At 37.7% G+C, this 27718-nt stretch overlaps 1 protein-coding gene across 1 annotated transcript in view; it reads left to right on the forward strand.

The window, feature by feature from the left end:
- Nucleotides 1-27718, forward strand: part of LOC124770302 (tectonin beta-propeller repeat-containing protein) — a 209901-nt gene that overhangs the window by 60229 nt on the left and 121954 nt on the right. The window contains exons 8-9 of the mRNA XM_047249192.1: nt 2919-3071; nt 14806-15159. Of these exons, the coding sequence (XP_047105148.1) occupies nt 2919-3071; nt 14806-15159 (507 nt within the window). The remainder of the gene's footprint in view (nt 1-2918; nt 3072-14805; nt 15160-27718) is intronic.

The following is a 27718-nucleotide window of genomic DNA, read 5'->3' on the forward strand; positions in this document are numbered from 1 at the left end:
GTCGTACAGAGATGAAAAACATAAATTCAAACTTTATGCAAACACACATGCTTTTTTTTTCATTATATTATCTCTTGAATGCCGTATAAATTAAATAATATGACCAGTGATGAAAAAAAAAGAAAATTGAAATTTAAGTCTGAGCACAAATTGAACCATCACCTCATACATGTTCGTTTCATGTAGTTCAAATGCTGATCGCTTGACCACAATGAATGCTAACAACTATCTCCTATGCACGGAGACATAAGCCACATAAGAGACACACAAAACTGCTCTTGCAATTTTCCCAGAATTGCTGGAGTAGTGCATCTTACTACTTGCACATTATGTTGTTTTAATGGCCTACTGAAGGCGTACAAAGTTTGAAGCAAATCTGTGATCCCAATGTTGTGTCCTCCCTTTGTCAGATATGTGAATGGTTCAAAGACTTTTTAAGTAATAGAAACCAAATCATACACGATGTGGAATAACACATACTTTATTACTCCGCGACTCACTAAATCCCTAATAAACACTTTCCACAGCTGCACATGTCCTTATTTACTGGCTCATCAAGTGAAAGCTAACCTCTGAGAACATACATGTTTATGAAATACCATTGTACGCAGCTTCACTTAATTAAAAAACTGGACAGTAACACCACATCTGGAATCCTCTGCAACTACTATTCTAAATAAACTGGCATATACAACATGTTAATAATAATATTAAACTTAAATATAATTTCAGGTACATCTACATTTACATATATTGCCCCCCCCCCTCCCCTCCTCACCATTAAAACAGGAGTGTTTCTCTCTTCCTATTTACTAAGTGACTTGTCCTTCATTTTAAAACCTTCCTAACCTATCCCTCACTCCTTCCTGATGAAGAAGCTAATAGTTGCAAAAGTTAGGACTGCATTGTGTACTTTTATACATGGTGGACAGAAACAGCCTGAGAAGCTTATAAGGGTTAGGTTGTGCTGAGAAATAATGGTTGAGGAAAAAATACAAAAAAGTTGCATCATTTTGGGGTTAATAGCTTTGAAGTTAGACGATTAGGTTGATGTGAGTGCGAATTCAAGTGGCCCGCCAGATACAATTAGTGTCAGTTGTTCTTATAGTATAGATGATTGTGCATGAGACTGCTCAGCCTTTGGCTCCGGTTCGATTCTTACTACTGTCCAATGTCCACTTTTTGTATCACTCTCTTGTTCGGTTTTAGGAAACCAAATTAAGAACACATTTGCTGACACCATCTGGGGTGGGCTGCTTGAATTTGCATGCAGAATGGTCTGGTTGGCTAACTACAGTGTTAATTAACTTGGAAATGCCACATTGCATTGAATTTATTTCTTAACAGTTATTTCTCATTACAACCTACCCTGCAACACACTTACAGGTTTTTCAGACTGTTCCTGACAGCCCAGTATATGTCAACTGGCAGTATCAAATATGTCATCTCATGAAGGTAAGTACAAGCTAACACTTCTGTCTCATAATTGCACAGTTTATGTCCATTCACTGCAAACCAACTACCAATTTGCGGTCGAGGGCACTTTGGTACCACTATCGTTTCCACCTTACCTTTTCCATTTGTCAGGAAAAACAACTGTTGGTAAGTATCCATATGAGCTCTGAGGTCTCCAGTTTTCTTGTTGTGATCATTTTGTGGGACATATATGGGAGGAAGGAATAAGCTGACCAACTTTTCTTCGAACATTTGCTCTTGGACTTTCAACACTAATTCTATCAGTAACGTGCAATGACTTTCTTATTTCTTGTAGTTCTGTTGCTGGAGTTTGTTGAGTGTGTCAAGCTTACAAAATGAGTCTGTGATAATTGCCAGAAAGCTACAGTGATAAATTTTAGAAGTAATGACTTTGAAAATTGTGATATTCATTTGAAAATACTGTCATATTATATATCAGGTTCAACTAACAGAGGATGTTGAGCACGTGAAAAGAAGAATAATGTGAATGGCCACAGGCACATTTGACTTGTGTGGAGTGTTTCATAGAGACAAAAATACTGAGAATCCTAATTCATCTATACTGTAACAGACATAAATTCCACAGCATTGTGCATCTAGTTGAGAATGAATCTCAATTTTTTTTGTTTGAAATCTTACTAGAATAGAATAGAACATTTTATTTCTCTGTAAGTATTTTTTCACACAATTGACTTCATAAAGGTTTACAGTGGAATCGAGTTACATCCAATACCAATTACATGTACATAAAATAATACAGAAAATAACTAACTTATTTAAGAACTAAAAGATTTTCTTTGTCACTTAAGAAAAACATAAAGTTATTCAGTTGAATAGAATTCTTTGTATTACAGCCAAGTTTGTAATATGCTTTCATGTTTATTTAGTGGTACTGTACGAATTCAATATGGTAATTTATTGAAAAATTTTATGCTCAAATATTTATAGTTATTGCAGACTAAAGTAAGTCTTGAGGAAGGCAATTCCAACAAGTCACTGTTTCTGGTATTGTGTACATGCACATCACATCTCATGTTGAATTTTTCCAGATTTTTCTGTAGAATATATCACATAGTTACATACCTGCGGTAAAGGTACTGTCATCATTTTATTTTTTGTTGCTCTGATTCATCAACTCATATCTTTGGCCTTTTAATCCTGTATATTACCATGTGAACAGCTGAATTGTGTGTTGCATTTAGAAATAGTCATTTATTCAGCAGCACGCCTGCTCAGTTTACAAAGGATTTTCTTATTTTGTTCAACCTACTGAGAAGTGTCAAACAAAATTGCTCAACATGTGCATTTGTAATACTTTTGAGGCAAAAGAAAGTTAAAATATTATTTCATGATAAAAACTACACATGAATCTTGCAAGGTGTGTAATAAATGTATAGCATATAATTTAACAACCACAGAAATGAAAAAAGCTTTTGGTTTAGTACTTCCATCAGGGAACAGACAAGAGGACTGCGATCAATTGTGGGAATGATGCTGCATAATCAGAGTTCTCGCACCATCTCACCAGAAAGGCTAGCAGTTTTGACCAATTTTGCGAGCCAGTGGAAGTGGTGGACTCGTAGCTCACAGATCAGGTGATAAATAATTTTATGTGCTGACACGAGCCATTACCTGAGTTGAAAGCATCATCTAGTTTCTATTACTGCCAAGGTAGTAGCTATCAGCTGATAAATGTGGCTTGCTGGAATATAGATTGAGCATAAATTGGGTTTCTGGCATTCCTTGTTGCTGTTTGGGAAAGGTTCTCCAACAATTGCCTGGCAGCGAGGCTAAATAACTGACTCACCCGTTCTCTTTCATGGCTGCCCTAATCATGACAAATAACGTACCATTATTGTCTCTGCACGAAAGTGCACTGATCTTGAGAAAATGGCAGAACTTCAAGTACCAATTGTATAAACTTTGTTGACTGGAGATGAGTTTTGACCATAGTTTAGAAAATGAATCTGGTTCATAAAAATGATATGTTATGTAACATTAACTTTTCAGATGCAAGAGGTTTTATGTTGATTGAAGTTACCATGACACATGCTTACCAACTCTGCTAAATCACCTGTCAAAACTATTATTGCACTTAGTCCACACATATTAACCATACATTGTAGATTACTATTGTAGGTTTCATCTTGTGAAGCTGGTTGAAAATATAAAAAGAAGGTTTGCTATTTGTGTCTCCACAGGTGTAGATAAATTATTGCTGGAAATTCTCTTGAGCCAGTATCCTACAGCATAAAATCTCAATGTTAGCAGCAGCATGCACATAGGAGTCAGTGGCTGGTTTTATGTGATTGATTGCAACAGACACTCTCTCACTTTTAGTTCTATCAGTGGCACAGTAATTGACAAAATGTTAGTTTAAATTTTTTATTTTAATTCCAAGAAAGAGTTTGCTCTTTTGTAAAACATGTGTTAAGCCTGTTGTAACTCATTGCCATTAAATATCCTTAAAATAAATAAAAAGAAAAAAAAAACATAATTCCTAGTGCTTAAGGTTCATGCACACTTAAAGTTGCCTACCCCACTGGGTCCCAGAATGTTAGGCAAACAGCAAGTGGTGTATTCAGTATGTTTTCAAAACATAGTATTGTCATAATTATCTTTATGATTGATATAGTAGAGAATACACCATTTCACACCTGTTATGTCATGGCTATCTTATGTTGGCTGTTGGCTTGTGTGGTCAGTTTGACTCTTGTACCCAAACTATTGTCAACTGTGCCAGTGTATTAGGCTGACAGCTGTATTGTGAACATGATGGAAACACAAATATTATATATCATTGGTCAGAGATTTAGGTAGTTTTCTGTATGGACTGAATTTTCAAAAGTTCCAGCTTTTAAAGCCATTGTTATTCTTCGCTAGAGAAACTATTAATACGGAGTCTGACAGATGTGTATGTTTGCACTGGTTGCTGGTAGGTCCGTAAAGATGTCATTGCTCATTGACCTACATGTACTTACTAGTTCAATTCATCAGTCCACACAAAGCTCTCATTGCTGTTTACTTATGAACTAGACATTCAATAGTTAAATTATTGCCCTCCTGTGAACACTGGCTTGTGAAAAATTTTATATCAATTGTGTAGTTACTCCATTTCAGGCTACAAAACATTACCATAAAAGATGCTCATTGATTATTGGTGGCCATTGATCTCCATATACTTACCCTTCGCTATTAATACTCTTGCTTATTCTGTCAATAAGTATTAAATGCTTTTTAACTATTTCACATTAATTATGAGTTCTCTCATGTAATTCTTATGGAAGCAATTATTATTTGTATTGATTACCTACATTGTTTAAATTTCTGTAACCTAACCTTAAAGTTTGAAAAAATTATTTTGAATTTGAGCAGTGTGGGAGTAACATATTCCCGTATTTACTTACCATTATTTTGGGTCAACTACATTTTTCTTATTATTTACTACTTCTCAACATGTTTTTCATCAAAGCGTTTAACGTCATTAGTCTGTGAGCTGATGACTGCAGTTGAAAGTGAATTGATCCATGAGTTTTAGTTCAGCTTAATCAGAGTTTATTTTTGCACTAATCTAACACCAGCTACTTTATAGCATCACCTCTAAGTGTGATGGATATGTAGATCTGGCATTGCACTAATGTTAGTTTCTTTTATTGACATTTGAAAACCATCTAACAAAATTATTCTATCCTGAAGAGGAGAGCTTTCAGAAATATGGAACAAATAAAGATGCATTCTAACAAAGAGAAGCTATTGTTCAAAATTAATTCTCTTTACTGGAGAGAAAATGGTGCTTTCATTTGCAAATAAATTTCATAAAGTAGTTTAGTGCAGGTTTCTTTAGTAAGACTGACTGTTGCTGCTGTTCAAAAAGTTACTTCTAGAAATGAAACTGTAATGTGAAATGTAAACTAAGAGACAAATTACCTTGCAGAAAGTATACAATATAATTTAAGAGCTTAAAGTTATACACAAAGTAAAACAGTTCTCTCTGTATGGCATGGGGCAGTAAAACAGTGGGAGGTAATGCAGCAGGTAAACTTGGTACTCCAATGGGAGAAAATATATTCATATCCCATTTCATCATCCCTGGTTTAGGTAGGTTGTGGCTTTCAGATTTGCCTAAGGATAGTATTTTGTAAGTCCACTTATTCCCTATAGTCTTACCAAAGTGAGTCAGTGTTTTATCTTGGAATGTTTGTAAAATCTTGGTTCCTAGGTACAAAAAACAATGAGGGAAGTTGGAAAGAGTTAATGTGTTGAAAAGACACTGTAACACATAAGAACTGAGTGTGTGTTACTAAGTAATATAACAAATGATCATTTTGAACCACTAACATGAGTGAACATTCACAATGAATCTAAAGAGTAATTGAAGTGAAATATTCATGGAATTAAATTAAAACTTCAGGGGAGATGTGGGAGGTAACAAACATAATTTTGTAGACAAAATCAATGGAAAGTGGGGGGAGAGAGAGAGAGAGAGAGAGAGAGAGAGAGAGAGAGAGAGAGAGAGAGAGAGAGAGAGAGAGACTCCCTCCTGATCAAACTATGTAAGACTTTGGGACCATCAAGATGTTTGCTTTCATTTTCCCTTTGTTTCAGACTAGTTTTCCATCTTTGAAAGTTGGCAATTTCTGTTTTGTCCTTCAGTATTTGGGGAGAGCAAGCATGTTGTTGAAGTAACTATGATGATAACCAGTGCTCAGTGCTTGTTGAACCATTGCAGGTTTTTCTAAATATTGTAGTATACAATTTCTTTTACAATCCAGAACCTCTGTGTTCACAAAATATCATTTCATCACTTATTAAACTTGTCCGCAGTGAAGAGAAGTGTGTTGAGTGCAGCGACTGCAGAAATTTTACCAAACAATGCCGGGTTTACACCTTTACAAACCCCCTGCGTGGTATTGCATAGACATCAACATATAGTTTCATAAATTAGCCTTCCAAGATGTCCTTGTTACTGCAGGAGAAGAGAGTTTATTTACTATTGTTGCTGTTAGCACTTTTGTTTGAGTGCCTCAACATTGAGAGAAAAGACTCAGTTCTGGAAGAAGGAAAAAAAAAATTTAATCTTTGTGATTAGACTTAAGTTTGCAGTATAATCTACAGAAGCATTCATTTACACTACATCATTACTCTGCAGATCACATTCAGGTGCTTGGCAGATGGTTCACAGAACCACTTTGATTATTTTTCGAGCTTCCACTCTCGAATAGCATGTGGGAAAAATCTTTCTGTGCTGTGAGTGCTTATTACTGTTATTTTATTACGATGGTCATTTATCCATATGTGAGTGGAAGTCAACAAAATATTTTCACATTTGTAGTACAAAATGGTGATTGATATTTTGTGAAATGATCTCATCACCATGAAAAATGCCTTTGTTTTAATGATTGTTACCCCAGCTCACAAATCATGTGTGTGACACTCTTTCCTCTATTTTGCAATAATACAAAATTATCTGTCCTCCATTCAACTTTTTCTATGTCCTTTGTCAATGCTGTCTGATAAAGACCTCATAATGTACAACAAAACTCTTGCAGAGGACAGACAAGCATATTGTAGGCAGTCACTTTAGCAGATCTGTGGCATTTTCTAAGCCTTCTGCCAGTAAAACAGTCTTTGTTTTGCCTTTCAATCCCAAGGCATTTAGTTGAATTTATAATCTTTAAATTTGTATTATTTATCACGTAACCAAATTTAATGTATTCTTTTTAATACTTGTGTATAGGACCTCACACTTTTTGTTGATCAGTTTCAGTTGCTACTTTTCACACAATGTTCTGTCAATAATTTTGTAATTTGTATTGATCTTCTGACGACTTTACTAGATGGTAAACGACAGCATCATCTGCAATCAATCTGTACATGGTGGGAGGTGGTCAGGTCAGGATGTGGGCATTCTGGAAGGTTGGTTTTGTAATAATAAGCATAAAATCTATTAACAAGATGTCATATATATTGCAAATTTAGGGGTACGTAGGGCCCACACAGTGAAGACGCTGGATGGCTGAAGAGATGATTACAGCCTAAGTTTTGAGTGGATCATAGGAGAGTAAGAAAAAGAACTGGTTGGGGACCACCAGCAGCAGCAGCAACAGCAGAGAGAGAGAGAGAGAGAGAGAGAGAGAGAGAGAGAGAGAGAGAGAGCTCATCTTGACCCAGCAGTTGCTCCCAGATACCAAGGCCTTACATGAGCAATTTCCTGTGCTCCCATTGGTTGAGGGTTGCAGGCAATGTTCACGAGATGTTTGTTTATCAGCAGTCCTTAACTGTGTGGACAATGCTAGCTCAGCTACATGGATGGTACTGTGAGTGAGCCATGGGAGTGGTCTTCCACAAGCAGCGTTCTAAGTCAAAGAAACCAATTTTTTTAAAAAATTGTAGAATCATTCTAATTCCCTCTGAAAGGATACCAACTGTACATTCCTTCCTCTTTCTGCAGGAGTAGTGTATCAAGTATACAGAAGTTGTGAGCTGTTAAATACTCCCTGGGACAGACGGTGCTATTTTGGGGGCCTTACATACTAAAGTAGGGCAGTTATTAATTGATTGTAACAGTTTTGTTTTGAGGGGCCTAAACTTACAATAGTTACCATTTGTTCCTGAATTTGGGATATAGAGGGCATCCACTAATAGCACTTGTCTGAACAGTCCAAAACTTGAAGATCAATGGGGAGGTGGAGTGGCACTGTGAGGCGCAACAGCGAGATCAGGTAGTGTGGTGAAGTGCTGAAGATGGCTGCAGGGCTGATGGGGTAGGCATTACTTGCCAAGTATCTCATGCTTCATGAACGACTGGTTTGGAACAGCAACAGTCCGTCAGGTACGCATTAGACAAGATTAGACAATGACAATGAAGGGTGTTTATACAGGGTACGGCAGTGTTCATAGTAGGATATTAAGATCACACCAACAGGCAGTAACTGCAATTTATTTATTACCTCTTATGTCAATTAATAGTTAAAGGCATGCCATTTACTACTGTGTAAGTCATTGTCTATTGTGTGGATTACTTTTTGAATATGACTCCTGTCAAATGATGCCCCCTCTGCACAACACATTCATCTAGGCAACGTTGGAAGCTTTCCATAACTCGGAATAACATATTCCCTGGGACATTGCTGATGGCAGTTCTGATGTGATCCTTCGACTCAGGAAGTGTGGCACAACATGTTCAGAACACCTCTTGCTTCAGATAGCCCCAAAGGAAAAAGTTTGCACATGAAAGGTCAGGTGAGCAAGGCAGCCAGGAAACGTCATCAAATCAGGAAATTACTCTACTGGGAAATGTCTGCCACAAGAAATCCATGCAAATTCTGGCTCTATGCGAAGTTGCTCCATCTTGTTGAAACCATAATTTTTCCACATCCACACCGACCATACCTGAATGGTGAAGAACGAAGTCTTGCCGCATCTTTAGGTATCATTCACTGGTGACAGTTACAGCCACACCACTGTCATCCTCAAAGAAGTAAGGCCCAATAATCCCAAAGGAAGCAACTCCACACCCCACTGTGACAAGAGAACTGTGCAAGGGCTTGATGTGCAGTTCATGCGGGTTTACATCACTCCAATAATGCATATTCTGTATATTCACTGAACCACATAGCTTGAAATGAGCTTCATCTGACATCAGGATGGTGTGCAGAATTTGTGGATTTTGACAAAGGAGATCACGCATGGTTAAGCAGAATCTTTTGCGTGAAACCCAATTGTGAGACCTAATTTCCTGAAAAATCTGCAGCTTATATGGATGAAAATGGAGATCTTTGTGCTATATTCTCCTGAATGAGTGATCGGACATATGCACAGTTTGCGCATGATGCCGAACAGATCTTTTTGGGCTATGCAATAGTGCAACACAAACATTTTCCGCGGCTTCTGGTGTCCCCACAGTTCTTTCACTTCTTCCCGGTTTACCATTGCAAACAGAAGCTGTTATTCAAAATGCACATACCCACCTCACAATGGTCCGCCATCTGGAACTTTCCCATGATGTCCCAAGTTGAAATGTCGCCAAAATAGATGCTGAGTAGCAATAACAGAGTCGTTATTCTTGAAATAACTTTCAACAGCAAAGGCACGATGCTGTGCACTCCACTGCTCCATATCACTGTCACACTCGAAATGGCAGCTCATTAGTACATGAATGCGGCACAAGCTGACGCGCATTCCTGCAATATGTCATTGTACTACAGAAGTTAAATTATGCTATGAATGCTGCCGCACCCTGTACAATAAAAAGGGATACATTTGTCTTTGTTACAGAAGTACAAGATGCAAAAGCCTTCAAAGAATTTTGATTAGGAGAGTGCCACTTTTCCGTTACAAAACAATTAAGGTTTTTCTTCGCCAACATTTGTGAGACAAGTGAAGAGTATAAGGGGCTGATCTTTCTACCTTCATATAAGTTATTCCAAGAAGGGTATTTAATGGGATAATCCTTATAACTAATACAATATGACTAACAGAAAAATGATGTTAAAGCCTGTTTTTTTTATCAAAATTAAATAGTAAGAATCATTAAAATATGACTGAAGGCAATCTAATCCAGAACTCCATCTTAGGAGGATGCTGGTAAGCATCTTGTACCAATTTGCCTTTTTAAGCTAACATTTATGTACTACCGAACATTTAAATAATGGTCTGGGCTATATATATATATTCAATTGAATAGTGTTAAGGCAGAACTACTGCTGACAGCAATAAACATTCCTACACCAAATGTATTTAATCCATACTGTATGATCACAGTTAGGTCCTTTGTAAAATTTTCAACTGAACTTTCCTCTGACTTAAGCCAACTTCTACATCTACATGGTTACTCTGCAATTCACATTTAAGTGCCTGGCAGAGGGTTCATCGAACCACTTTTATACTACTTCTCTACCATTCCACTCTCGAAGGGCGTGTGGGGAAAAGGAACATCTAAATCTTTCCGATCGAGCTCTGGTTTCTTATTTTATTATGGTGATAATTTCTCATTACGTAAGTGGATGTCAACAAAATATTTTCGCATTTAGAAGAGAAAGTTGGTGATTGAAATTTCGTAAATAGATCTTGCCGCAAAGAAAACCACCTTTGTTTCAGTGACTACCACTGCAACTCGTGTATCATATCAGTGACACTCTAACCCCTACTGCACGATAACACGAAACGAGCTGCCCTTCTTTGCACTTTTTCGATGTCCTCCTTCAATCCTACCTGGTAAGGATCCCATACTGTGCAGCAATATTCCAGCAGAGGCTGGACAAGTGTTATGTAGGCTGTCTCTTTAGTGGGTTTGTCGCATCTACTAAGTGTTCTGCCAACAAAGTGCTGCAGTCTTTGTTACAACTTCCCCACAATAGTATCTATGTGATATTTCCAGTTTAAGTTGCTCGTAATTGTAATTCCTAGGTATTTAGTTGAATTGACAGCCCTTAGATTTGTGCGATTTATCGTATACTTGTAACGCTTTCTGCTTCACTGCGTTCTATGAGCACTTAGAGCTGTGGCTCTTTTCGAACACAGCTGCTTTCAATTATAATACCTATGTTAAGTTTACCCTCATCTTGTGTTTGACCCACAGCATTTGAGACTGAACTCCTGTTTTTACACTTCTGCAACCCTTTCACAAGCTAAAAAACTACCAAGTCCACTCCACACAGGATCTGCTACCTATGTGCCCACCTCCTGTATTTAAAAGTCCCCGATCTATTATGCAGAACCCGATACCCCCCCACCCTGTGGCACAAGATAAGGGCTTTGTAGCTACACAGTCACAGAACCATATGAGCCACTGATTTAGACCCACTATTTGGCTCTGTACCAAAAGCCCACAGTTGCTCCTGTCAGCAATGCTACTGATGGTGAGCTCTCCCTTCATCTCATGGGTGAGACTGGCTGTTTTTACAGTTCGTATAATCAGTAGAAACCAGAGAGAATCTCTCTGATCAAAAGCGACACACATCATTAGTACCAACATGAGCCATCACTTGCTGTTGGCTGCTCTGTATGCTTTTTATGGCCTCTGAAAGGACCTGTTCCATGTCCGGGATGATTCTGTGGTATGCACACAGAGTGGACTGTACTAATTCTCCCCCTTGGCAGGCATTGCCCAAGGAGCTCCATCATGCACCAGACATTGAAGCTCCCAACTGCAATAATCCCCTGTTATTCAGACCAACTGGGACCATTGATCAGTCCCCCAGAATGTCTTTCACTGCCTGCCACACCTTGAAATGACCTCCCAGTCCATCATGAGTAAAGGAGCAACCTCAGCACAGCAGTAACTGGCCCAACCACAGCAACAGACCAGTTGGAGGACACACGGGACATAGTGGACGTCCCATGGATCCGGCCTGCCACAGTGAGACCCACTGGCAACAGCCAAAAGCTGTGCGACCAAAGGCATAATCACCTGGAGTTTTGAATTAAGGATCACCAACTGAGCTCGCATCTGAACACAAAATTCACAGCTCTTATCCATACTAAAGATGTCTAAGTCATCTTTCATCCACATCAGTCATTGGCTGTCCAAAACAACAAGCAACAGAGGCGCTACAGACAGCGGAACACTGCACTATGCAGTTTTTTTTTTTTTTTTTTTTTTTTTGTAAATGCAAAACTGTGCCTCATAAATACACAAACATGCAAGAAAATTAATTAATAAACTACAAAAGTACAAGGCACAATTAAGTAAGTAGATTACTTCTACAATTCAAAAGTAATAGCAGTGTGCATAACTACCATACTAGGAGAAAGGATGATCTTCACTATTCAAGATTAAATCTAACTTTGGCACAGAAAGGGGTGAATTATACTGCCACTAAAGTCTTTGGTCACTTACCAAATAGTATCAAAAGTCTGACAGATAACCAACAAGTGTTTAAGAGGAAATTAAAAGAATTTCTGAATGACAACTCCTTCTACTCCATAGAGGAATTTTTAGATATAAATTAAGAAAAAAATTAAAAAATTAAAACAAAAAACCTTGTTATATTAACTTAATTATGTTGTTAAATTAACTTAATTATGTCATGTATTGGAAAATTTGACTCGTTCCACATCATTACGAAATATCGTACTCATGATCCATGGAACTAGTATTAATCTAATCTAATCTAATCTTAAAATAATAAATAAACAAATGATGTGGTCTCCTGCTGCTGTTGGAGTGAAGGTGGGGGCCAGATTACAAAAAGAACTCTGATGTAATACAAAATGTCAGAAATAATTCTTAAACATCTGATCTATATGAGATCGGAATTTTGAGATTATTCAGCTAGAGAAGAGTTGGGCAAAGAAATCAGACTGTGCAATAATCCTCACATTTATCTCCTTTTACTGTCTTTGGGGTTGTGTGGATGGTTTTCTTCTGAAAGTCGGATGCTATGTCTCCAGTCTCATAGGTTCCACACATTAGCTTGAATAATTGTATGGGTGTCACTTCCCCCAATGTGTTTAGAAATTCCAAAGTAATTTTATCTATGCCTTATGCTTTGATCGCAAGTTTTCCAGTGGTTTGGAAGGTATAAACCAAAGTAGATTTTTGATGTGAATAATTCACAAATATGGTCTCTAAATCACCAAAAACCAAGAAAAAAGAATTGGTGTTGAGAAGGAACTCTCCAACACAACATCTAAGAACTGAAGGTGAGGGGACATATAAGGTGAGCAACTTCCAATATGTAAGTAGTGTTGTTTCCTCAGCCAACAATATACCTCAAGAGACTGGAAACATAATTCAAAGGTGTTCCAAATTCAATTATGTGGTTGGTCAACTGCTATCACACCTTCTAAGATCAGCCTGTACAAAATGTATCTCCAAACTATACTAAGACCTGGAGTACAAGCAGCAACAGTTATTGTAGTGAGTAAGAACCTCCTCTTGGCAACAGAAATGAAGTAGTTCTTCCATTGTTGCCTGTAGAAAACGAGAAGAATAAAATAAGCACTGAAGATATCCAACAACTGTTAGAAAGATTCCTGCAGAGGACTTGAATTGAAGCAATTTCAGTGGTATGGTCCATATGAAGAGGAGGGCTCCCTGCAGAACCCCTCAGCTTCGCTTTCACCAAAATGTCCTAGGCAGGAGACCAAGAGAGAGATTTTATGACAGCTGAGAGAAGTAGATCCTTCGGGACATCAAAATTTGACGTGTCAACTGGCATCAGATATGCAAACAACAGTTGTGGAAGCACAAGAAAATTGCAGAATATTAGCAGCAACTGTATCAGGTTCGCTGGAACAGAAAAATTATAATGTGGTGGTCGTGATGATGATGGAAGAAAGCCTAAAAATTGTGTCTAGATACTGTAATTGTGCCATATTATCTGAAGTCAAACAAAAAAATGTTTGTACTACAGTACAAGCTTTGTCTGCAACAACAGTTCCAAGTCAATTGCCAAGTCCATTGCCATATTATCTCAGTAGCATCTAATGGTATTGGGCACTGCTGCCAGAGGAATGATGATCTACTGCTGTACTACATCCTAAAAGCATAAAAATTACTTTGTGGTTAATAGTCACAATTGTGATGAGACCATACCAGTCCGAAATAAGATTTGTTCATTGATATCTTAATAATTCTTATGACAATAGTTGATCTGTCTGTACACCAATGACAGATGTTAAAAGTAATGCTGTGATTAATTGTTTGTCTGCTTTCTGTATTGCAGTGCTGTGATATTCTTTGGGTTATTTGCAATAGCATATGCTATTTGGATCTAGTTAAGAAGCTGTAAGATACAATGCCTATACATAATTCAGGCTTCTCCATTTGTTAGCCTGCAGCATGTCATTGCAGAGCTGCATACTGCTTACTGTTAAAGGTTTTGTAGTAAAGATAGCTCCAAATTTTGTCCAGTGGTATAGAGATAAAAGGCCTCAATTTTTAAGTTCTATATGTTGTAGACATTTTACACTTTTATCTTCTGATTCTGTGTTTAATCCAAGTAAATGAAAACACTGTAGTATTCTCTCTTGTCTTCAGCATTCACTCATAAGGTTTGGAACCCCTGTTCAAAAATTCATATGTTTTAGAGCAAGTTAAATTACAGTAAGAGGGTTATTTTGAGGGTTTTAGGTAATCTGACTTTCATTCAATTTATTCACAGTATTTCTACTATTTCCTGTGTATTCATCACTCATGTCTAGAGAACCTTATGAATTGTAGTAATTTAGAAAAGTAATACAGTGAACAAGTTGTTCATTGTAGAAGTATCAGTTTTATACCATTCTTATTCTGGAGAAAGGAGTCTTTATGTTGTCATTATTTTTGGTAATTATGTTTTAATAATAATACTTGTGAAATTATAGGCCTGGTGTATATTTCAGGTCTGAAGATGATTCAAACTCTGCTGATGGCAGCAGTGGAAGCTTCAACACAATTGCAGCAATCAAAGAACATACTGAAAATTCTCCAAGTAGATTACGTGTTGCGGGAAAAAGTGCTGGTGATGTAAAGTCAAATCCTGGAGTTTGGAGTCCTATTAGAAGTGTAGGTTCTGTGGTTGGAATGGAAGCACATCCAGAATCAGACGGAAGTGTCTTTGATCCTGACTTATCTGCTGATTCTGGAGTGTATGGTGATGATGATGCAGGTGAAATGTACTGGTCAGAATGTGATGTAGTGTGGTGTATGGTCGCTGCTGGTGCATGCACAGTGGATCCTCAGTGTTTACCAAACTGGTAAGTTTGTCATATGATGTTTAAGATTTCCTTCACAACAATTGTAAGAGTCATTTGATTTCCAGGGACTATTATATAAGAGAATGTATTAAAAATATACGCCAAATGATTCGTTAGTGAGGTGTGATATTCATAATTTTACACATTACCTACAACGGCATCTATGTATATGTTCCACAAGCCACTGTCCAGCGCATGGTAAAGAGTACGTGGTGCCAAAATCATAGATTTCTGTCCTATTCCATTCACATATTGAGCGAGGGGAAAAGTGACAGTCTGTATGCCTCTGTACACACCCTAATCTTTCTTATCTTATTCTCATGCTCCCTATACATGGTATACAATGGTAGCAACATAATGGTCACACAGTCTTCTTCAAATACAGGTTTTCTAAATTCACACGACAAGGTTTTGTGGGGACTACGTCATATTTCTTCCAAGGATTACCATTTAAGTTTCCAGAAATTACTGTTACATTTCTTTATGGGTTATACCAAACTGTTACAATCCTAGCGATTTGGTTACCTGAAATACCAGGTTTCTGCCTGGGTTTATTGGAGGCTCTGCCAAGCTTATGCAGAAGGCTCCATGCCTATCTACTAGAGTCTGACGTTTACGTTTTCTACAATCTCACGCTATCATACTCTTCTAGCAGCATCAAGACTTGGGAGGAGGTCGTCTGCAATATCTCTGTCACCAGTTTCGCTATACTGTTCATAAAGTTGTTCACAATGTCCACTCCAGCCTGATATATATTTGTTTCTGTACCCACCAGGAATAAACTTCTTAGCAGCAGTAAGAACAGTCCCAGTGAATCTAAGGTAGTTTTTAGGTTCCGGTGGAATAAAACAGATATATTTATGGTTGTGGTTAGCAAAACTGCACCAATCAGCCCTACCGAAGTTCCATCTGGTTCATGGTACAGATCTCGCTATTGGGACAGAGTGCCCCATATCGAGGATTACTGGCCTGTGCTGGCTCTGTGGGAAACTAGGTAAGACCTCTCTGGATGTAGGCACTGGGTGCCCTATGCAGTCCTGGGACACAAAGCAGAGATCCAGGTTGTAATCTCTTCGCCAAGCAGCCGATCTGAAAGTTCCCAAATCCTTGGCATCAAAAACCAGGACAGATTTTCATTTTCAGCCCAGTTGTTGAGCACAGTACCACACTCATTGTAACGTGCATAGTTCAAGTGTCCACGATGACTATTAAAATCTCCAGCATAAATTGATGGTTGGGCAGTAATTGGCAGAATATCCAGGGGCAATGGCACATTTTATGGCTTGTAAATATATCATTATCTATAACGAGTTTAGATAGGTACTTGCTTTCAGCTCAGCTAATACCTTCTATGCTTAGATGGCATACTCAGATTGAAGGGCCAAGTCCTTTAAACAGTTGGTCCTGAAAAGGTCTGTTTTAAAGCTTTTTTATTTTGATACTATCCATTATGAGCACCTATTTTAGAAAGTGGTGACGTAAACCCAGTAAAAGTAAAACTGAAGTATGTACATTTCATCTGGCAAACAAACAAGCTAATGCAGAACTCAGAGTGAAAGTTAACGGGAACACACTTTGCCATAACAAGTATCCGAAGTACCTTGGTGTCACCCTTGAGCGCACCCTTTCATATAGAAAACATCTTGAAGTTACTGCTGCCAAGATAATAAAACAATATTATTCAAAAATTGTGTGGAATGACATGGGGAACTTCTTCAGAAACCGTGTGCACATTATCCATTGCACTGGTCTTCTCAGCAGCCAAGTATTGTGCTCCAGTGTGGCTAAACAGCTGTCACACCAACTTGATCATCGTCCAGTTGAACCACACCATGCAGTTAATAACTGGGGCAGTCCGACCAACGCCTACTTATTGGCTTCCTCTGCTGAGCAACATCTTCCCACCAGCAATCCGCAGAAGTGAGGCTTTGCTTAGGGAATAATGCAAGTTACAGGAGAACCTGGAATTACTCATACAGGAAGACATACCAAGCTTATGACGAAATAGACTCCGTTCAAGAAACACACCTTTACGGCAAGCAGAAGAGCTAGATGCCAGTAATACTGGGGTGAGAGACCTGTGGGACCAGAGCTGTCAGCTTATTGAAAGTCCTGAAAAGCATGAGTGGTTCCAAAAGTATAATTGTGATACCATTTGCACAGAACTCAACAGGAAACTGTGGGTGAAATTGAACAGAGCTCGCACTGGGCATGGGCGATGTGCACTCTCTCTTTACAAAAGGGATGCTACAGAATCTCTGGTTTGTGACTGTGAGGCTCTGAAACAGACAATCAAATACATTAGAGATGAATGCCCCTTGTGTTCCTATCAGGGGAGCTGGAGCGACCTCATAAAAGCTGATGATATGGCTCTTATGTGGATTAGAAACCTGGATATTGACATTTAGTTAGTTTTATATGTAGTTTTGTGTCTTTATATTCATGTTATATATAGTAGTACTAATGTCATATACCTGTAATTTTAAACTGCATGTGAGCCATATGAATAAATAACTAACAATCCTAGCGACACATCTCTGAACTCATTTGGTGTCTGTTGTCAAGTGTACTTGATTAGGAGTCCAGTTACCTGTGCGGTTATTGAAACATGAGGCATTCATCATAAGTTTTATCATTCTAGAATTGCTTAAAGAAGGAGAATATTTTTTGTTTTCCTTATAGCACTGTACTTGCAACTAATTGAAACATTATTAGAACAAAAAAATGTGAGAGGAGTGACCTGTATGCACAGAGAGAGACAAAAGATTTACATGCTGTCACATATTCCAGGTAAAAATATAAGGAAATGATATATTGCTACTCACTGTAAAGATGACGTGTTCAGTTGCAGACAAGCACAATGAAAAGACACTTACACATTAGCTTTCGGCCAGAGCAGACTGTAGAAAAGGAAATGCATACATGCATTTATTCACACAATCAATAGCACTTCATGCATGCATGACTGCCATCTCCAGCACCTTGGACGTGAATGCAGCTGTCACATAGAATGGGAGCAGCATTCGGGAGGAGGGTGGCGAAGGGGAAAGGATAGCAGGGTATGGGTGGGGGAAGAGAAGAGCACTGTGTGATGGAGTGTGCTGGGACTAAACTACCAACAGGCACAGTGTTGGGAGGCTGTGGGGCAAAAAAGGAGAGGAGCAGGGAAGGGGAGAGACGGGCAAGTGCGCTGGCAGAGGGTGACGCACAAAGAGGGTGAGGGGACAAGAATAGGTAGGAATTGATAGGGCAGAGGGGGTGGAAAGTGTTAGGTGGAGTGTGTGGGAACGGTAAGTTACCATAGGTTGTGGCCAGTATAATTTTGGATGTGGAGAATGTGTTGTAAGGGTAACTCCAATTTCTGCAGTTCAGAAAAGCTGATGGTGGAGGGAAGGATCCAGATGGCTCATGTAGTGAAGCAGCTATTGAAATCAGTTCACTACCTGAGCCATCTGGGTCCTCTCCACCACCACCAGCTCTTCTGAACTGTGGAGATGAGAGTTATTCTTACAACACATTCTCTGCTGCCAAAATTATCCTGGCCTCAACTTCCAGTAACCTACTGCTCCCACACCCTCCATTCAACAGTTTCCACTCCCTCTGCTCTATCACATACTCCATATTCTTGTCCCCTCACCCTGTGTGTGTGCTGCCCTCTACCGATGCACCCAGTAGTCTTTCCCCTTTCCTGCTCTTCTCATTTCTTGCTTCCACTTTCTCCACCTCCCCATCCCACAGCCTCCTGAAGCTGCCTCTGTTGGCAATCTGGTCCTGCATGCTCCCCCACCCGTACCCTATTATCCCTTCCTCTTCCCCACCCTCTCCAGATTTTTACGTGACAGTCACATTCCAGTCCAAGCTGCCAGAGATGGCGGCCTTGCTTGTGTGAAATGTGATTGCTTGTGTGAATGAATGTGGGTTTGTTTCCTTTTGTGAAGAAGGCTTTGGCTTGAAGCTAATGTGTAATTGTCTTTTTGTTGTGCCTGTGTCCAACTCTACGTGTCATTTTTACAGTGAGCAGCAATCTATCTTTTGAAACTTCCTGGCAGATTAACTGTGTGCTGGACTGAGACTCGAATTCGGGACACCTTTGCCCTTCGCGAGCTAGTGCTCTACCATCTGAGCTGCCCAAGCGTGACTCATGACCTGTCCTCACAGCTTTCATTCCACCATTACCTTGTCTCCTACCTTCCAAACTTCACAGAAGCTCTCCCGCAGACCTTGCAGAACTAGCACTCCTGGAAGAAAGAACATTGCGAAGACATGGCTTAGCCACAGCTTGGGGGATGTTTCTTTTTCTTATATTATGGACGTTCCAACCTGGAGTTTCCATTGTTTAAGTATTCCAGTCAGTTATAAACCAATGACCTTTAATTGTCAAGGAGAATTGAAAGATGTTCCTGATTGCTTCTTAATAAAATGAGAATTTTGGGATAGTAGATGAATAAATTATTTAAGATATTTCAAATATATCTTCACAAGTACTTCATTTTTGATAGTTGCAAAGGTGGATATGAAATACCTTTAACAACTTGAAATCAGTTAGTACACTATGGTGGAACAGATGGTGAAGATAAATAAATATGTAACAGGAATGGTGGAAAGGGAGAAGTATGACGGAAATGACAGCAAGTAAAATAGGAAGGACATTAACAGAAACTGGGTTCGTTACCTAAGATTTTCAGAATAGAGACCGAAATTGAAATGATGAACCATGTCACTAATCATGACCCACATCCATTTTCTTATATATTTTATGTTATTGTAGTGTACTATCCCTGTGCAGAAACTAGCTGAATGCAGACCCTAATGGGTGAACATATCTGCATTTACAGAAACACTCCACAACCTATTTTATTGTACAGAGTGGAGGGTACTCTGTATTAATATTAGTTACTGTAACCAAATTCTGTTGATCAGTGGAGAGCATAGAGAAAAATAAACAAACAAATTGATGATCTAGCTGTGTTCATGATTACACCTCACATTGCTGCACATTGGTGGTTGCGAGGTCTTGTAATCTTTCCCTCCCACACATCACTATTAAAATTCTCTGTCTCTGCACAAGTTTTGAAAACTTCAAGAGGCCTAAGATATACAAAAGAAAAACTTTTTTACTTATCTTCATTTTTTCTTTTTGTTGTTGGCTCCAGTTGTTGCATCTAGGGGTACATTCTTGCGGCTGAAATTTTGATTTGGTGGCTTCCAGATGACTATATAATTGATGAAGTACTATCTGTTGCTATGTTTGTCTTTTATTTTATCCCATTCCTCTATATCACGCAGACTTCACAATCTCAAAAAAAAAAAAAAAAAAAAAAAAACAGTAGTTACATTATTGTAGACAAAATTAAAAAACACATGCATTTCCATCAGAAGCATGCCCACTACTCCTGCATTCTGTGGTACTCACAATATTCCAAAGAGTTTACAAACTTTCTTGACAAAAGAATCTTCACTAAAATATACCATTATTTAGTAAATGAGTCCTCCAGAAATAAATTTTATAATTATGATCAGATTGTGCAATTAATGATAGGAATTTTAAGTATGCCAGATATTTCTTAATTTCAAATATTTCTAAAAGAAGAGTGATTTTAACCGTAGGTAAGGAGTACTAACAAAATGATTTCTTTTTACGTATTTTAGCCCGAAACATAACACATCGTGTACAAAATCATATGAAGTTCATTCAGTTAAACAGCTGATATAATGCTCATCTATAGAAGAATAGATAGTATACATGGTATTGGTTATTTCTATAAAAAAAAGAAAGGTAGTGTTAGAAAAATGTGTTCCATGAAACAATGTCCTGATGGCCTCCTACATCATATTTGTTGAATTAAGCAAGGTGTTTGAAACAATGGACCGTTCAGTTCAAGATCTTGAGTAGTCAAGATAGAACAGAGCTTCTCCTTTTAATGATCTGTAGATAACCACTGATGGAATTGTGTTATCAGTTTTATGTGATCCATCAATTTTTTTGAGTTCTTCATTTATTTTTCTGTGCTTTTGTCAAAGACATACACTGAACCATTTCTTTTATTCATGCTTTGTTCATCTCATTTGAGATAGTTCATATATTTTCTTAGATGGACATTTTCTCTTGTTGGAGCCCATACATCTTTCTGCCTTGTGTAACCATGCTGTGTATAATGACTCAGCATAGACTTAGTTTTCCTTGATAGCTTAAACTTCACAAAAACATTTTACATATGTCAGAGCATGTTGCATGTAAGATGTATCTCACTCAATAAAGAATTATTTACTTCAGTGTATAGATCTCTTTGTTAATCAATTCTTTATAGTTGTAAAGATAGTGTAAGTAATCACATCTGTTGCTGGATTTAATTTTGTTGTCAGTAATGTTTGAAAGCCAATGTGTCAGTAATGTTTGAAAGCCAATGATGTCATTTATCTTTAAAGAGAAATAATGGGGAAAGATGTGTAAGTTTCTGTTTGGGGATACATATGGAAAAAAATGTTATCCTCTATCCTGCTTCCCCCTAAGAGATTTTTGGCTGGGAAGATATGTTAATCAACCTAAAAACACTTTCAGTTGAAAGAAATTGCATACAGTAGTATGGTTGTGGATATTGGACAATGACTAATAGAAGTTTTTGTGAGGAAAGTTGCTTTTTGAAAGGTTGTGGTACATGGTACAGTGCATTTGTTAAGTGGTTGCCAATATACACCAAGGAGAAGATCGTTAACTGACAAGAAAAATGTAACATGAAGCTGTGTATATTAGAAAGTCTCCTGTATCTAGGTGAGATGAGATAGCCAGATTCAAGGTATAAACCATAACAGAGAAACAACGACGAAGAAAATTTAGAGGACTAACTTTCCCAGAATACATGTGACAGTTTATGTCACTTGCAGTCAATGCATTAACTGAAGAGGATGAAGTAATAGCAACTTGTTCTTGTGTCATCAAGGAAAGTGATGATAACTTTTTTCAAAAACTAAATGAAGATAAGAGAAGTATCTACTGTGTTTTGTTTTCGGAGCGCAATAGTTATGTGTTAACATAGCAGTTCTCTGTCTGACAAATACAGTTTCCTACATTGCCTTGACAGTTTCAAGTGCCAGAGGGGCATTAATGCCTTCGAGCAAATGACAATTAGTATTGTGACAATTCTCATTGTTAATATGAGGAATTTGTCATCATTCAAGCCATTTTTCATTTTTGCAAGGAATTTATATGTACCCCTGATTTTGTACAAAAGACACAGTTTATATGCTGTGCTGAAAGCAAGAATAATGTGTTCTGGAGTGACGGAAGATGGCTTGCTAAGTAGATCTAAATATACAGGATGACTGGGGTAAGAAGGTGGCATTGCAGGGGAGAGGAGAAGATAGGTATGAAAAAGAAAAGAAATTTAAAAAAAGTTCATTTTGCAATATTTATATCAATTGTAATGCTACTTATACAAATAGTAGATGTACCAACACCAGTAAGAAACAGCAGCAGTGTCAGTAGAAGTCATGTAGTGATGGTGGTGACAATAATATCAGTAATAATAGTGAAATATAACACCCAGATTATTAGTAAGTACTAACTCGTGCCAGGAGAAATCACAGCAGCTTGTAAACCTGTCAGCTGATGCTGAAGCTACAGCTTGAACTACTAACATTGGCCCGTTTGCCACACTGACAATGAGACAGTTGATGTTTGCATGAAGGACTTGATTTGTTTAAAATTTTAAAAAGCGTTCTATCAATGGAGTGTAAACAGCAATCGGTATAAAACATTAAAATTCACTAAATCAGTTCATCAGGCCGTAAGCATTGCAATATAATAGTGGTACATATTCAGATCTATTTCTGTACAGAGAGATGGTAATATGGCAAAAAAAGTAAAAAAAAGCTACAATAATAACAAAGTACAATTTGATACCCATGATGGCAGATGGTAGCAGTGGAATAAAGCAGTATTCATAAGAGCACATATGTCAACTGTTGAATAATGCAATGTTTACTCAAGAATATAAACATTAAATCATTGACAACCAATCATGTACGCCTTACGTGAGATATGCTACACTGAATGGTACAGTCGAATTTACAAGAAAAATAGATATAGAAATACAGACATCAATCACACACATAAAGGTTCACAACAAATCCTATAATGATTAATTTAAAGTAAAGAAATGAAAGAACAGACATGATTTGATCATCTTTGTGTGGAGACTGCTCTCTATGGGCATTTGTTGCTAGTTGGGTGAAGCAGGGACTTAGTGGTGTAATTAGAAGATATGAAAAAGACATGGAAAAAATATATAGAAAATTTATTTTATGGCAATAGTTGTGCTTTTAGTTCAAGTACAGATGAAATCAAATGAAGTAAGTGGTACAGATATACTATAAATAGAGGTTCAAACAGCCATCGATCTAATGAAGTATGGAAAGGCTGTGGGACTAAATAAAGTAATTCTTAAAACTGGTGGATGAAAATCATATAAAATGGTTAACAAAAATCTTCAGTCAAATTTATGTATCTGCAAACATTCCATTGGAGTGGCTGAAATCAGAGTTCATTACTCTGCCCAAAAAGTCAAACGCAAAACAATGTGGAGATTATCATATGGTAAGCTTAATGAACCGTATCTTGAAATTGTTTTTGGGGGTGATACACAGACGAATATATAGACTATGTGAGGAAGAGAGAGCCCCTAATCAGTTTGGGTTTGTTAATGCTGTGAGTATGAGAGAAGTCTTGTTCAGTGTACAAGTATTGTTTCAGAGATGTTGAGAAGTAAATAAAAAAATTATTTTCATGTCTAATAGGTTAACCGGAAGGCTTTTGATAGAGTAAAACATGACAAATTGATGGAGATTTTGAGAAATGGAGTAGAATGGAGGAAAAAGATCGGTGAATCATCAAGAACCTGTACTGGAATCAAAACAGTGGTATTGGATATTGATGGAGAACAAACTGAAGCAGTAAAAATTCTCAGGGATGTGAGACAGGGATGTATCACATCTCCCAAACTATTTAATATATACTCAGAATTCATATTCAGAGAATCTCTGAAAGAAGTAAAAGAAGGAATTGTGATAAATGGAATAAGATCAAACAACATTCGATATGCTGATGATCCTATTGTATTTTCTGCCACTTTCAAGGTGTTATGATTATTAATGGATGGAATTGTAAGAGTTAGCAGTCAATATGGGCTTGAAATAAATACCACAAAGACAAAGCGCATCGTCACAAGTAAGGAAAGTATTACAGGAGGAAACTTAGTCATAAACCAAAGAACTGTAGAAAGGATAAAACAATATACATACCTTGGAAACATAATAAATGAAAATTGGGATAACTCGCAAGAAATAAAGATTCACAGTGGGAAAGAAAGAAGTGTGTTTCAGGAAATGAGTGCTGTCTTCAAAAGCCATAACCTAACTTTAAGAACAAAAATCAGACTTTTGCACCGCTACATATATTCTGCTCATGTATGGGGCATAGACATGGACCTTAAATAAAAACATGGTGAAGATGCTGGAGGCCCCTGAATTGTAGCTTTATAGACAGATCCTGAGAATACATTGGACCCAGAGAGAGACAAACATAGAAATTTTGAGAAGAATGAACATTACACCTATATTAATCAAGATAATGAAATGTGAAAGTTGCAATATCTAGGTCATATTATGTGGATTAGAAATAGATCTGATTTGCTAAAGCTTAAGGGAAAATAACAGCAAAAGGGTCCTGGAAAAAGATGACTATCTTGGTCTGACAACCTTGGATGCTGGTTCAGTAGATCTTCAATAGAACTGTCCCATATTGCTACCAACAACAGAGGACAAGCCATCATGATTGCCAACATCTGAACATGATAGCACCGAAAGAAGAAGTTGAAAGTAGTCATAGCAAAGATGGTTGTATTTGGTTACCATAACAATGGCTTGACACTATTGACAGTTACACTCCAGCAAGACCCACAATAGACACTGTGGCATAGGATGGAATGCTGAGGAGGCAGTAGCTCTCTGATGCCTTGGAAGTTGTTCATTGTGTTTAATCTTTGATAGACAATAGTAACAAAGACACTAACTACCACAACTCATCCTCCAGTTGTTAGAGTAAATCACAGAAGACATCGGACAGTGGCTGCCTCCTCAGCATTCCATCCTCTGCCATCGTGTCTGTGGTGGGCCTTACTGGAGTGTAACTATCAATACTAGCAAGCCATTGCTGTGGTAACCAAGTAAAGCTGTTTCTGCTATGACTACTTTCAAATAGTTCATACAAATGCCCAAAGAGGGCACTCTACATACAAAAATGATCAAATGATGTCTGTAATTTTGTTTGTTTACTTTAAACTAATAATGATAGGATCTGTTGTAAACCTTTATGTATGTAATTATTGCATAAATTTCAGTACCTAGTTTTCTTGTAAATTCACGTAAGAAGTACATGATTGACTGTCAATGATTTAACAGTGCATATGATGGGCAGAGCTTGCAGTATATATTCTTGAGTAATGCTGCCTCATTCAGCCATTTATGTGTATGCTCTTACAGATAGTGCTCTTTCCACTACTACCAGCCACCATCATGGGTATAAAATCATACTTTGTTATTAAAGTAGTTTTTTATTTTAGATGTTTTCTTAGCCATGTTGCTATTTCTTTGTATGTAAATCCCTCTCAATATGTTTTACTATTGTATTGCAGTACATATGAGTTGAATGTGATCTGAATTATGGACTGAAATCAGCTGCCAACTAAAATAAGTATCTGTTGTGATCAAAACTGTTTTACCGAATTTTAAAATCCTCTACTTGTGTTTCATAAGCTCGGTAGCCACTTTGCTCTTACCATGCGGTCAGATGCTGGACATCTTGTGGTGTGACTAAAGTAAATGCTCTCTAAAGAGGACTGTAAAAAGAACCAAAACAATAGCTGTGAATTGGAGGAGAGAAAGAAGTTGGCACCCTTAGTTTTAAATGGTGTGTCTATTGCTTTCGTTGTAGAACTTTAAACCACTTTCCTTCTCTCTCAGCACTCTCCTTTTCTTATTTTATTCCATACTTACTGGATCTTTTGCTAGATTTTCAGTCTGTGAGAAGGACTCTTAACATTTTTCGGACGACAAGAGACTGTGTGGTATTGGGTTGCAAGACACACACGTCTCTTAGTTCAGTTAACTTGCACATTGTGTGTAGCCGATCCTCTTCTCTGGGTAATCAGCTATGTCAAACTCCCACAAGCTTCTTCTCCAAAGATTATAGCTGGTTAAGGGAATTTATTAAAATACTTCTCTATCCTTGAAATAATTTTGGTACTCGTATAATAATTTTCGGTTGCATCACATTATATTTTCAACTTTCACAGATAATAACTTCTGCAAACTAACTTATTCCTTACACATTAGACTCATTTACACATATTCAAATAGCGTACATGTGTCTTGTTTCGTTCATAGCCAAGACATGAAAAATTTAAAAGTCTCTGGTCCCAAGCGAGTCCAATACATGAATTTGCATAGCACTGTATATTCGACTGTTCAATAGTCTTTTTTACAATCACCACAGACACTAAAACATCAAAGAATATGACATTATTAATCATTGTTTTCTCCTCACGCCTTCTGTGGCGCGGCGGCAAACACTTGTCGTCGTCAGTGACTTGCCCCTCTTACAGTCTTCTAATAACAAACTTCCGATCTGCACATAGGAAACAGGTGGATCAGTAGAAACATTCTCACTCTCCCGCACTCGTACCTAAAATATCGGGTGTTCGAGGCGGTGGAAGGCTGAGTGTTTCTAGAATTTACCCCAAAATGTTTGAGGCACTGCGTATCCCTCCCCTTAGCTCGAACCCGCGATATTTTATACATATTCATTATGTACAATAATATTACACAAGATAATAATTCTTTATCTTTTAACAGTACCTCTCTTTTTTTACTAATAACTGTGCATATTTTACCACAATTACAAAATGTGAACCTTTCGATCCGTGTTGTGAGTTAGCTCTTTTCAGTCTCCAAAAAGAAAATCTTTGTTTTCTATTCCTCTTCAAATCGTAAATACCAGTTGCACGTAAGTCATGAACACTCTACTGCTTTGTTCTTACTTCCTGTACTATTTCTCCTAAGTATGTACTTATTCATTACTTATTGTAATCTGGAGGAACTCTGGATAGAATAAAGTGTTCCCTTCTTCTGACATTTGTAAATCTAAAACGTAAAAATGCTAGTGCTGCATAGAATTCATACTTACCAGACTCATCCCTTTAAACATGTGATTGCCCTTTTTCCCTTTAGGAACAGTACCTATATCTTACATGGGTTGAGCCTAGGAGTACCCTTTCTCCTTCCATTTTGGTAGGTATGCCCCTTTCTTATTCCTATCCTCCTATGGTACAGGTCAATCCCCTTCTTGGTGCCCCTCTCCACACAGTATAGGTCAGCCTTTCATAGGTCTTCCTATCCGCCCTTTTTCTCATCCAATAAATGTCAAGTGCGCCCTCCGTATCCTTCTTGAGTAGGCCTCCTGGTTCATTGCCCTAGCATACATTTTTATGAATAATATTCTTAAATA

The sequence above is a fragment of the Schistocerca piceifrons genome, chromosome 1 (assembly GCF_021461385.2).
Source record: "Schistocerca piceifrons isolate TAMUIC-IGC-003096 chromosome 1, iqSchPice1.1, whole genome shotgun sequence".
Taxonomy (NCBI): Eukaryota; Metazoa; Arthropoda; class Insecta; order Orthoptera; family Acrididae; genus Schistocerca; species Schistocerca piceifrons.